Source organism: Pogona vitticeps, chromosome 2, assembly GCF_051106095.1.
Source record: "Pogona vitticeps strain Pit_001003342236 chromosome 2, PviZW2.1, whole genome shotgun sequence".
Classification (NCBI taxonomy): domain Eukaryota; kingdom Metazoa; phylum Chordata; class Lepidosauria; order Squamata; family Agamidae; genus Pogona; species Pogona vitticeps.
In genome coordinates, this window is record NC_135784.1 from 98,190,910 (window position 1) to 98,203,197 (window position 12,288).

The window sequence follows — 12,288 nt, forward strand, 5'->3', positions numbered from 1 at the left end:
AAACATTGCAATGCTATCGCAAAAGCGATCGCAAATTCTTCATCGCTATGAGATTTTGTCGTTAACCGGGGCGCCCGTTAAGCGAGTCACCACTGTAAATAGGCCACATAAGCATTGCTACCTGATAATCAAAAGGCTAAAATGGCTTTACCCCTTCTAGTAATCTAGGCAGACTCTTCAAGGTTTCAAACCCACCTTTTTATCTTTAAAGAACAATTAGAAACAGCCTAGTGAAATTGGGTCACTTAAACAAAATCTACAGGAACACATTCCTGTGCACAGATGTAGGTTTATATGTACACTAGATGTGAACAAGGTACATAAAATGATTTTGCACACAGACTAAACCCCTTTTCAACACTGGAAGAGTGAGAAGCAAGGGGAGAAAGCTGACAATAGACAACACCATCTGTTCAGCAACATTTACTCATGTAAACAGCAGTGATATGCATAAAAGTGTCTGATACGTGAACATTATAATACAAGAGATAAATATGTCTTTTGTGAAACAAACGAAGCACTGGAAGGTTATCAACAAAAGGACACTTTTTAGATATGCTGCTTGAAGAAAATAATGAATTCTCTGGTTTGTAGAAGTGGCCAAATTATGCATCACCACAATGTTAAATGACAATGACAATGTTAAATGTGCCTTCCTCTTAGGTCTTAAAGCAGTAAAATACAAAATAAAAACTTTACCTGCCAAAAGTGAACAATGGTGCTCATGGTTGTAAAGTCAGTTTGATCTGTATCTGACAACGGAGTTTCCAGAAAAAGACTTGACATAACTTTATTTAGGTAGTACATATCTGTGCTCACCATGCCAAATGTCACTGAAATAAAACAAACAAGAAGAGTTCCTATGTGATGAAGTAAAATCGGAAGATATTCAGATTAGTAAACACACCTGCCATGTTTATCAATAGGAGCCAGGAATAAAAATTCTTTCTGAGCTTTTTAGTAAGCCATGTCAAAAGGAACAAACAGGACACTATTGTTTCAGCTATGCAGAAAATATAAAACATTTCTAATGCAGCTTTATAAAAAGAAATCTCATCTACCAAAAAACACACCACCAATCCCATAAGAAAAAGGCACGCCTGTGCATGTACGTGAGCTAGGTCAGAAGAACATTTGCACCAGACAACAACAACAACAACAACAACAACAAACAAACAAACAAACAAACAAACAAACAAAATAAAACCAGAAACCAAAAAAACAAGAAATTTGTCTTTGGTAGGGTTTTTTGGGGGGGGGAGTAGAGTGGATTTGATTTAAATCATGTTTTAACCTTTTTAAAGTGTTTCTTTAACAGTTCAAATAAAAAAAAAACCTTTTAAACATCTAAATAATTATTTAAATCATTATTTAAATCAATCTGCTTTTTTAAAATAAATGTTTTTTTATTCACCCTGGGTTTTTTTTTGTATGATATGCTTGCACAGAAAGCTTTGAAATCATACCTTTGGAAATATTTTTATTATTACTTAGAAATTATCATCTGGATCTACTGACACATGTCCTGTTTCCATCCTACTTGGATTACTCTAATATGTTCTGTGTGGGTCTGTCTTTATAGAATGTCCAGAAATTTCAGCTAGTCCAAAAAACTGTAGCTATTTATTTAAAGCTTTTGACTCAGTGGAATGGGACTCAATAAAGATATTGATTAATTATTTAGGATTTGGACCTAACTTCAATCAGATAATCCACCAACTTTATTCACATAATATAGCCAAGGTAATAGTTAATGACGGTATAACAGAGACAATACACCTAGGCCGGGGTACAAGACAAGGTTGCCCCTTATCTCCAGTATTATTTACAATGATAATCGAAATATTGGCACAGATAATTAGAGAAGACAAACAGATTAGAGCGACAGATAATAAAGAGAATGGAAAGATACATTTATTTGCCGATGACACATTATTAATAGTTAAAAATCCAGCCGAAACAATAGAAAGGCTTAAAATACATTTGAAGGAATTTGAGAGTTTAACGGGTTTCAGGGTAAATTGGGGGAAGTCCAAATGTTTATTGTTAAATCATTCAGATGAAGAGAAAAGAAAAGTGAAAATAATATTTGAAGGTAAAATTGGAAATGTTATGAAATATTTGGGGATTAATATTACCTGGAATTTACAAGAAATAATTAAAATAAATCTGGATAGATTAAAAACAGAGATAAGTGGAAAGATAAAGGAATATCAGAAACTAAAAATTTCATGGTTTGGTAGAGTTGCATTATGTAAAATGAAAATAATCCCTAAATTGAATTTTATATTTTGGATGCTCCCCATAAAGATTACAGAAAAACAATTGAAAGAATGGCAGACAATGATAAATTGTTACTGTAATGGAAATAAACGAGTGAGAATTAATAAAAAAATATGGTATGTTATACAAAAAAAGGGAGGTCTTGGATTACCTAACATAAAACTATATTACATAGCGAATCAGCTTAGACATATCCTAGACATAATCAAGGATAATAAAAATTTAATTTGGACAGATATTGAGATGGAGGGTATACAAGAAAGTGTGGAGAGAATATTGTTTAAAGAAAAAATTGCAGAAGAGATTAAAAAGATCAAAAATCCTTTCCTTAAAAACAAGTTGGAAAATTTGAAAGAATTTAGAGAGGCATTGTGTCCACCGATATCTCCTTTATCTCAGGTGGTGGAATTAAGGAATATTCCAGAAAACTTAAAAAATTTAAAGAATGTATTAAAAAGGAAAGAGATAAGTAGATTAAAAGACTGGATAGAGAAGATAAGAGGAAAAGAGGACATAAAAAAGTTACTAGGAGGAGAAGGGATCTCATGGTTAAATTTAATTCAATTAGAAAGGTGGACAAGAGAATGGTATACTAAAGAAGGGAAAAGTAGAAAAATGACAAAATTCGAAGAGATTATAGAAAAAAGATTGAAATCAGAGGGAAAGACAGAAAGAAAAGGAACTGTTAGCCAAATTAATATAAATTATTAATTCAAGTTGAACAGGGTAATCTAGGATTAAAAATGCAATGGCAAAATAACTTGGATAAAGAAGTAATAGTAGAAGAATGGAATAAAATATGGGATCAGAGAATTATGAAGAACATGTCAGTAAGGATAAAAGAAAACTGCTATGAAGTAATGTGGAGCTGGTATTTAATGCCGGTCAAAATTAATATAATGGATAAAAGTGTGTCAACATTATGTTGGAGCTGTAAAAAAGAGAAGGGGACGTATTTACATATGTGGTGGTTATGTGAAAAAAGAAAGAATGGAATTTAATATTTAAAGAAATATCTGAAATAACTGGATTGAACATTCAAACGTCTCCGTTAATAGCATTATTGAATCTGATTAAGGAAGATCAATTGGTGAAAGAAAATAAGGATTTAATAGTAATAATGGTTACGGCAGCAAGGATAATATTTGAAAGGAACTGGAGAAATGATAATCAATTTAATTTGGAGGAATGGTATAGAGAATTATGGGACATGGCAAACAATGACAAACTGACATGTGATATGAAAATAAGTAGAGGCCAAATGAAAAATAATGATTTTAAGAAAATATGGAATGTATTTTTGGAACATATATTTCGGAGAGGGAGGGGATTTACACCGAGGAAAGAAACAATGAAATTTTGGAGTGAAAATGGATGGAATGAAGTGTAATGCTAGTCCTGAAGGTGATGGGTGCACATGGGTAATTGTATTTTATTGTATTGTATTGTTTTGTATTTTATATAGGTTTTTTTGTGTAGTAGTAGGTTTATTTTGTATTAATACAATTTTTATTTAAAAAAAACTGTAGCTGTTTACTGGGAGCATACAACTTCCATGCTACAACAGGTCCACCATGACCAGTCCATTCCCAGTGCTAATTGAAAGTGTTGGTTATGACCTATAAAGCACTAAATGGCTTGGCTCCAGCATCGCTGAAAGACCACGTTTCTTATGATCCTCTCCAGATTTTAAGGTCTTTTTCAGCTCCACCATTATAGGCACATCTGGTGAAGAGTTGAAAGAAGGACTGTTCTGTGGTTGTGCCTATGCTGCGCAATTCCTTTCCTTGGGAGGCCAGGTTGCCCCCTCCCTGTTGTCACTGAACTATAGAGTAATGGAGCTGGAAGGAGGCTAAAAGCCCATTGAATCCAATCTCCTTCTCAGTGAAGGAATGCAAATCATCTGACAGATGGCTGTCTAACTTTCCATTAAATGCCTCCAGTGTTGGAGTGTTCATCACCTCCTGAGGTAATTGGTTCCATTGTTGTACTGCTCTAACATGAATTTTTTCCCTTATATTTGTCTAAAATATGGCTTCCTGTAACTTGAGGCCATTATTACAGTATGTGCCCTGCACTCTGGGATGACTGAGAATACTGTACATCCTGACCCTCCTCTGTTCGACAACCTTTCAAGCACCCTGTTTCCCCGAAAATAAGACCTAACCTTAAAATAAGCCCTGGTATGATTTTTCAAGATGCTTGTAATATAAGCCCTACCCTCAAAATAAGCCCTAGTTAAGTGAAACCCCACCCTCCACCATTGTGCAGCAACCAGAAGATAACGACATGACTGTACACGAAAAAAAATCCCCTGAAAATAACGCCTAATGTATTTTTGGGAGCAAAAATTAATAGAAGACCCTGTCTTATTTTCGGGGAAACACTGTATTTAAAGGGTGCTATTGTATCTCCCCTCAGTCTTCTTTTCTCAAGACTAAACAAGCACAGTTCTTTCAGTCTTTCCTCATAGGGTTTGGTTTCTAGTTCCGTGATCATCCTTGTTGCCCTCCTCTCTGAACATGTTCCAGTTTGTCCTTCCGCCAGTCATCAAAGACTTTACTTATTTATCAGGCAAACTTTTGGCAGCTGAAAAAGCTGCAGAGAAAGGTACTCTTAACATGGAATTTTGAAGTTGTAGTTGCATCAGTTTGTGCAAGCAAGAAACACAAAACAAACAAAAAGATGTGGAGAATTGGGCTAATTTCTCAAAAGCTTACATTAAAATATAGCAATTGGTCTTTAAGTTGCTATATTTTTAAACTTTTTTCCTTCCTAATTAACATGGGATCCTGTACTTTAAAAAAAACACTTTTTTATGTATATGCACTTTTGCTTTTTAGTGATAATGTTTTAAAATTCCTTTATGATCTTTTAGTATCATTATATACATTAACTGCACTTTAACATTATAGTTTATGTAGCTGTAGGGTTTGGTTATTTCTACATTTTGTTTTTATTTGTAAGCCATCTAGGGTCCCTGAATTGACAGAAAGGCATGATATAAATGAAGTAAAATAAATAAACAATATGACAGTCTCCATTTAGTTTAGAAAACATACAGTACCACTACAGTACTTACAAATCAGGCTGTCCCCATTTAAAAATTCTCCATATTTGCTTTTGTGGGAAAATATACTTCCTCTGGACATAGGTCCATAATACTGTACGACTTGATGCTATCTCATTGTGACATGGCTTGATAGATAACATGTGCTTGGTTTTCTACACTATCCACCTACTCAACTTCAAGGTTTGCCTTTCTCTTTTCTCTGCATGGATCTTGCATATTAAATGCTAATTTTATTTTCTTCCCCCCACCATTCCCTCTCCACTATAGAGTCACACCCATTTGGGAACTGGAATTTAAATTTGCAACTATACTTCTACTTTATTTATCCCATGCACACAACAAACTTCCTCCATAATAATCAATAAGTTTAAAAGCCTAATACAAATACATTTAAAGTTCAATTTCTTATTCTCACACATGGACACGATGGTTGCATTCACAAAGAACATGAAGCTTCTCATGAACAAGTTGCATGCTTAAGTGCACATCTCATTCATGCTACACTTACATACAGAAAATTCATGCTACACTTACATACAGTAAACAATTCCATTGTTCATGGACTTACATATACATAGATCTGCTAGGAAAATGATGTAGATCAATAGCTCCTGAAGGGTTGTTTTCATCTCTAGCTCTCTACTATGAGTCATTCGAAGTTTCATGCTACCTGTAAGTGAAGTTTTCAGTGAGATCACAAAGGGAAAGTGAGAAACCAACTAAAATACAGAAACTATCAAACCCAACCCAATAAAAGCATGTTTCTGTGTTGCACAAGAAACAAATGAGAGTTAACTGTAGACTGTACTAAAAGAAATATGTAGATCCAAAATGCAATTTCTGACTGTACCAAATACAACTTAGTTAAGTAGACATCATATTTTAGAGCAGTTATGGCCGAAGAAGTTTTGGTGACCACTAGTTTAGACAACTTTGTGAAAAGTGTTCATGAATCAAATCATGGTAGCCAAATGGCTGGAGCCAAAGTTCAATTGCTATCAGTTACTGAATGCCAGAAGCTGGGTGGAAGCAACAGGAAGGCTGTTATATATTTATATGCCTGTGAACCTCAGAGAGCTTTGGCTGGCTACTGTTGGACACTCCAACAAAGCCATTTTATTTTTATGCTGTCACACAAATGTTACATAGTAGATGAACCACCTTGGAAATAGGATTGTATTTAAATAAGTAAAAGTAAGTTCTGTCTATCTGCCCACTTGTTAATGTATCACAGGAAAACAAATGGACAGGTTTTCATTGAATTTGGAGTAGGTTGACATGGTCTGATATTTTAAAAAAGGTTATTTGGCTAACCTTGTTAACTTTCAGTGACTCCTCACTTAGCTTCTCTAAAATAGCTGGGTAGATTTGTGTCAACTTTTGCAGGTATCTTTAGGATGGTCTGACTTGAACTATTTGCTACATGGTACACATGAATATTACTTATATTACTTTCTAATATAAGCCCTACCCCAAAAATGAGCCATAGTTAAGTGAAGCCCACCTTCCAACATTGTGCAGCAATCAGAAGAAGATGGCATGACTGTACTGTATTTGAATAAACGTAGATTGTACATGAAAAAAATAAAGCATCTCCTGAAAAATAAGCCCAAATGCGTTTTTTGGAGCAAAAATTAATATAAGACCCTGTCTTGATTTTGGGGAAACACGGTGCTTAAAATACAAGCTATGCGGCATACACAAAAATTACGACGAGTGTCCTCAATGTGCCCTAATATTTTTGTTGCCTACAGAGTTGTATGGCACATCATTTTAAAGATTTCAATTATGTCATTCTGTTTTGGATAAGGAGACCTCCAAAGCTTCATTCATTGGGAGGCATGCTGACTGAGGGTTCTGGAAGTTGTGTTTCTTGGATAAGTTGAATAACTACCAAGGCAAAAAAGACAGACCAGTAAAAAAATAAAAGGAATGTATGTGTGAGGGAGGGAGGTTCACAGAGAAGTCAAGCACTGAGGTAAGGGGGGGGGCTTCATGACATGTAAACCCCTGCAAATCCAGGTCCATTGGTGAGAGTGCAATATAGGTATTTGCAGGGTAGACAGGGCAATTATTTGTGGCTTTTTCTTTCCTACAGCTGCTGCTTTTTACTATTAAAGCTAAATAAAATATTTCATTAGTAAAATACTTGCGAACAGCTGGATAACAAACATAAAGCCTTTGGTGTGCAACCAGTGATGCTCACCACATAATTTCTACTGCTGTAACAAGAAAGACTGAAGAAAGTTGCTTCACCCATTTCTCTAGACTAGAGAACCTATCGCACATTTAGATAGGGGCTCAGAATGAATCCTGGGTTTTTGCTGCTGCAAAATGCATATGCCACGAACAGGCTTGTCTCGTACCCCTATCCTACACCTATTGCATTGCCGCCAGTAGGACTGCCACGGAAACTTGATTGGCCATCGAGGTACGAACAGGGCACGCATTTTAACAGCACGGCCAGGGGCATTTCCATCACGTCGCTTCACTTTCCTTCGGAAGGTGTGCCCAGCTCGCGAGAGCTCCTCCTTCCCAGTCGTTTAAAACCACCCGAAATGGTGACGGGGGAGAACAGAGACAGACGGGCGGGCCGGGGCAGAGGGGAGGCGTGCTCGGGAAGCCTGAGGCCGGGCGGAGCCGGAGCTGAACAGGGGGTAGGCGGAGCTGGCTCGGCCTAGCCCGGTCCCCTTGCCGGCCGAAGCCGGCTTCTCCTCGCCTGGGAGGCGTACCCACCGAAACTACCTCGCCGCTCCAACACGGAGAGGTCCCTGCTGGTCCCGGGGCCTGCCGTCGCCATGGCCAGGCCAAGCAGGGAGAGCAACCGGCCGAGCCTTGGCCTAATGGCGCGGCGACCCCCCCCCCCCGCCGCCGTCGGCGCCGTTTCCTTCCTCGGGATTCCAACAACGAACGGAGCCGGTCGAGGAAGAGGGGCCGCGGCGGCCATCGGAGCCCCACCGCCCCAGCCAGGCGGGAAAGAGCGTCGGCGCAGCCCCGCAGCCTCCCAGAGGCCTTCCTGGCAAGCGGGGCGGCTTGGGCGATAAATTGAAATCACGCCATAACCCCATTAGCCCCATTACTCGAGATACGAGCGGGGCTTTATTTATTTATTTATTTATTTATTTATTTATTTATTTATTTATTTATTTATTTATTTATTTATTTATTTATTATATCCCACTCATCTGGTCTATGCAAACACTCTGAGCGGTTGCCTTTGGTGTCCTCAACGCGCTTCCTCCTTAGGGCGACTCTGATGGGTTTTTCTAGCTAAATGAGATCTGGAAAGAGCGGGTTTTAGTATTGCCGGCCACCCCAGTGAGTTTCCGTCGCTGAACAGAGATTTGTAACCAGTTGCCCTAAAAACCCTCATCCTCTCGCTGTGCCCACCGCACCACACAGGCACTCTCATTTGGGGGGCAGCGAACCTCGCCCCCAAAACACCTTGGCTTATTTGAATCCTGAGTTTAGGCATGTTTACCTACAGGTTTGTCTGTTAATTTACAATATTTTTACCCTGCCTTTCTCCTTAAAAAGGACCCAAGACGACTTACATTATTAAAAGGTAATACAGTATTTAAAACTAAAACCAGTAGACATACAATAACTAAAAAGGATATTAATTTACCACACTAAAAGATGGTAAATAAAAGCAACACCAAACATATTTACAACAGTAAAGTACAAGCATCCACTAAAAAACCCCACTTGGGCAGTTATTAAGAGAAAGCTTGCGTGGAGAGAAATGTCTTTGCCTGCTTGTAGAAGGACAGCAAAGATGGGGCCAGCCTGGCCTCCTGTGGGAGCAAGTTCGAGTCTGGGATGAGCAACAGGGAGGGCCCTCTCCTGTGTCTTCATAAAGCACACCTGTGAGGGTGGTGAGAGCCAGAGAAAGATCTCCTCATGATCTTAACTCCCAGGCAGGCTCATAAAGAGAGCCACAGTCCTTGAGATTGCTTGGACTGAAGCTGTTTAGGGCTTTATACGCTAGAACCAGCACTTATTCAAAATATTTTACCCTGCCTTTCTCCATAAAAGGACCCTAGGCAGCTTTGAATTGGTCATGGAAACTGATTGCCAGCCAGTGGAGCTGCTGTAACGGGTTTGTGTGATCCCTGTGACCGGCGGTTAGCAATCTGACGCAGCCTTGCAGAAGCTTCCAGACACTTCTTAGAGGCAACCCAACATAGAACACGTTACAATAATTCAGCCAGGATGTAACTATGGCATGTGTCACCATGGCCAGGTCAGATCTCTCCAGGAACAGGTGCAGCTAGTGTACTAGTTGCGCAAAGACACTCTTTGCAATATAAAGCAGTTTCTTATGTTCCATCTGAACATAACGTCAAATGCAAAGACAGGTTCTTGCACCTTTAATAGACCTCTGAAGCACCTGCGTTATAACACATAGAAATAGAGAATTAACAGCCAATTCTTATGAGACAAAGATTTTCTACATATACTAATCTAGAACGTTCTATTGCCTAGGATCTTAACTTGTGGCCCACAGATCCCCAGGGGTGTGCATGATGTCCTCACAAGGGGTCTGAGAAGTCTTGAAAAAATGTTAGGATCTTTTGAGTTAAAAAAGAAAGAACAAGAAATAAAAAGAAACAGAACAAAATCTTAATTTCCCGTGCTTGTTTGTGTCAAACTTGTGTCTATTAAAAACAAACAATAGTAAAATCAGTTATCAAAATAATTTTGATAGCAAATAACTCATCTTTTTGCATATGATGAGAACATGCAAGTGAATGCTTAGTGGCTGAGGCAGTGCATGACATTTCTTGCTATTGCACAGACAAGCTACAGGAAGAAAGAGTCTGGTTCAGTCAGTGTGATATTATTTTAAATTTGTGTGACATCATTCCAGTAAAATATAATAGGAGTATGTGTGCATTAACAGAATAGCTTATTTCTCCAAATTTAAATTAATGGGAAAATTTTAATAAATGTTCGATGTACTTTAGGATTTTAAATATTGAATTAAGTCTTCTTGGTCTACAGCAAAAAAAGTATTTAAAGGGGGTCTGTGGTAAAGAAAAGGTCAAGAATCACTGTTCTGTTGTAATAAATGACATCAAGGAAGTCAGATGATGATGTCAAAGTAAATTTGTTTTGAGCATTCAATTAACATGGTTTCAAATCATTTAGGACTAAAGGTCAAGATCGACACCTTTAATTGGGACCTGAAAAGGATTGTCAGCCAATATAAGTGATTCAGATTCATATGATCCTGGTACAGTCATGCCCTGCTGGACGATTACCCCGTCTAACAACGAATCTGCTTAACGTTGAAGTTTTTGCGATCGCTTTTGCGATGGTTTAAATAGGTTTTTTTCGTTTCACGATGATCGGTTGCCTGCTTCGGGAACCAATTTCCGCTTTACGACGATCAGCAAACAGCTGATCATCGGGTTTCAAAATGGCTGCTGGCTGAAGAAAAAGGCCCCCTGCTGTTTTTAGTACTGGTTTTTTGCTTAACAGGCACCAGAAAATGGCCACCGTGTGGAGGATCTTCTCTGGACAAGCAGGTATTCAGCCCATTGGAATGCATTGAATGGTTTTCAATACGTTTCAATGGTTTTTTTCTTAATTTCGTTTGACGACCTTTTTGCTCTACAGTGATTTCATTGGAACGAATTAACGTCGTCAAGTGAGGCACCACTGTACTTGGATCCCACATGCATTCTAGCTTCCATATTTGATATCAGGTTGAGGGCAGCTCCATTTAGGGTGCATTACAACAATAGTGAGTACCTATTGCAGAATTAAATCTAACCCCCTGAATTTTCTCGCTTTAAAATGACTTCGTTAATTTTAAAACCAAGGTCCAGTCATGGCACTCCTTTTCAAAAAAGAAAATATTCTTTATACAAATTCTGACACTGCTGTTTTTCACACTGAAAGTTATGAACCAGTTAATGCTGTTTCATCCTGGCTTAAGATAGGATTCTCATGTGCATAGTGCTTCAAAGTATTTTTATGAGCCTCCCTGATATATGAGTATGCTTGGGACTGCAATGCAAGATAAAAGAGGTGATGAATAAAATGAAATATCTCATTGGCTTAATCTTAAAATGCAAGTGAAGTTTTGTTTATTCAGAGAAGCCATTTTTGAGAACTCATCCAATAGAAAGTATACTCAGCAGTCAGATTGCTTAAAATACTTGATTATTTGTCACATACTTGTATTCTAAACATAAAACCAATGACAGATCTTGTATTTAAAACTTTATTTGCATTAGACATAACACTTTAATTAAAAACACTCATATTTATGTTTAGTATTCAGCCTGCAGAAATTGTAATATGGGAGGTATGAACAAAGAAGTACAAACAGAAGCCTGGTGACTGAATCTAGATACCCTCATATGATCACCCATCGGCCTAGTTTCATGGCCTTTATTGTTAAAAGAACAAAGAATTTAGCTTTCCCTCTGCTACAGTCACACAAATTCATAAAAACTGAACTTAGTAAAATCACAACAGCAGGAAATAACAGCAAGAGTTAATTTATAAATAAAAATATATTAATCATGTTTGCTAATCAGTGCAACAAACCACTTAATTGCATCTATGTGCTGTTTGTAAGTGTGTTGCAAGAGCAACTACTGTAGTTTTCTTTATTGTCAGTTAAAGTTCATCACTCTCATAGAGTCCAGACTGTGCTGCCAAGCGTTGAAACTCCCCTTCATCAGGAAAGAAAGCTTGTTTGACATCCAGACCTTTACCGTTGAGTGCCAGGTATTTGCTAAAAGTTGGTCTAACTTTCAACGGCTTTGGATTTGGAACTGGCTTGTACGTGTGAGCTGAAACAGATCATTAGGAAAAGGAACAGAAACATTGCAGGTTAGTTTTTTAAAATGTGGGGGAATGCTATAGCACAGTGGTCCCCAACCTTTTTAACCTGTGGACCTGTTGGGGAAGGC

At 37.9% G+C, this 12,288-nt stretch overlaps 2 protein-coding genes across 11 annotated transcripts in view; both read right to left on the bottom strand.

The window, feature by feature from the left end:
- The window catches only part of PKD2L2 (polycystin 2 like 2, transient receptor potential cation channel), a 38,018-nt gene extending 29,700 nt beyond the window's left edge, over positions 1-8,318 (bottom strand). For both annotated transcript variants that reach the window (XM_072990114.2, XM_072990113.2), the window contains exons 1-3: positions 8,093-8,318; positions 5,925-6,026; positions 700-833 (exon numbers count right to left, since the gene is read on the bottom strand). In XM_072990114.2, the coding sequence (XP_072846215.2) occupies positions 700-833; positions 5,925-6,026; positions 8,093-8,303 (447 nt within the window). In that variant the 5' untranslated portion in view covers positions 8,304-8,318. The remainder of the gene's footprint in view (positions 1-699; positions 834-5,924; positions 6,027-8,092) is intronic.
- A 3,259-nt stretch (positions 8,319-11,577) lies between these two features.
- Positions 11,578-12,288, bottom strand: part of MYOT (myotilin) — a 55,839-nt gene continuing 55,128 nt past the window's right edge. For all 9 annotated transcript variants that reach the window (XM_072990118.2, XM_078385694.1, XM_072990117.2 and 6 more), the window contains one exon: positions 11,578-12,168. In XM_072990118.2, coding sequence (XP_072846219.2) covers positions 11,993-12,168 — 176 coding nt within the window. In that variant the 3' untranslated portion in view covers positions 11,578-11,992. The remainder of the gene's footprint in view (positions 12,169-12,288) is intronic.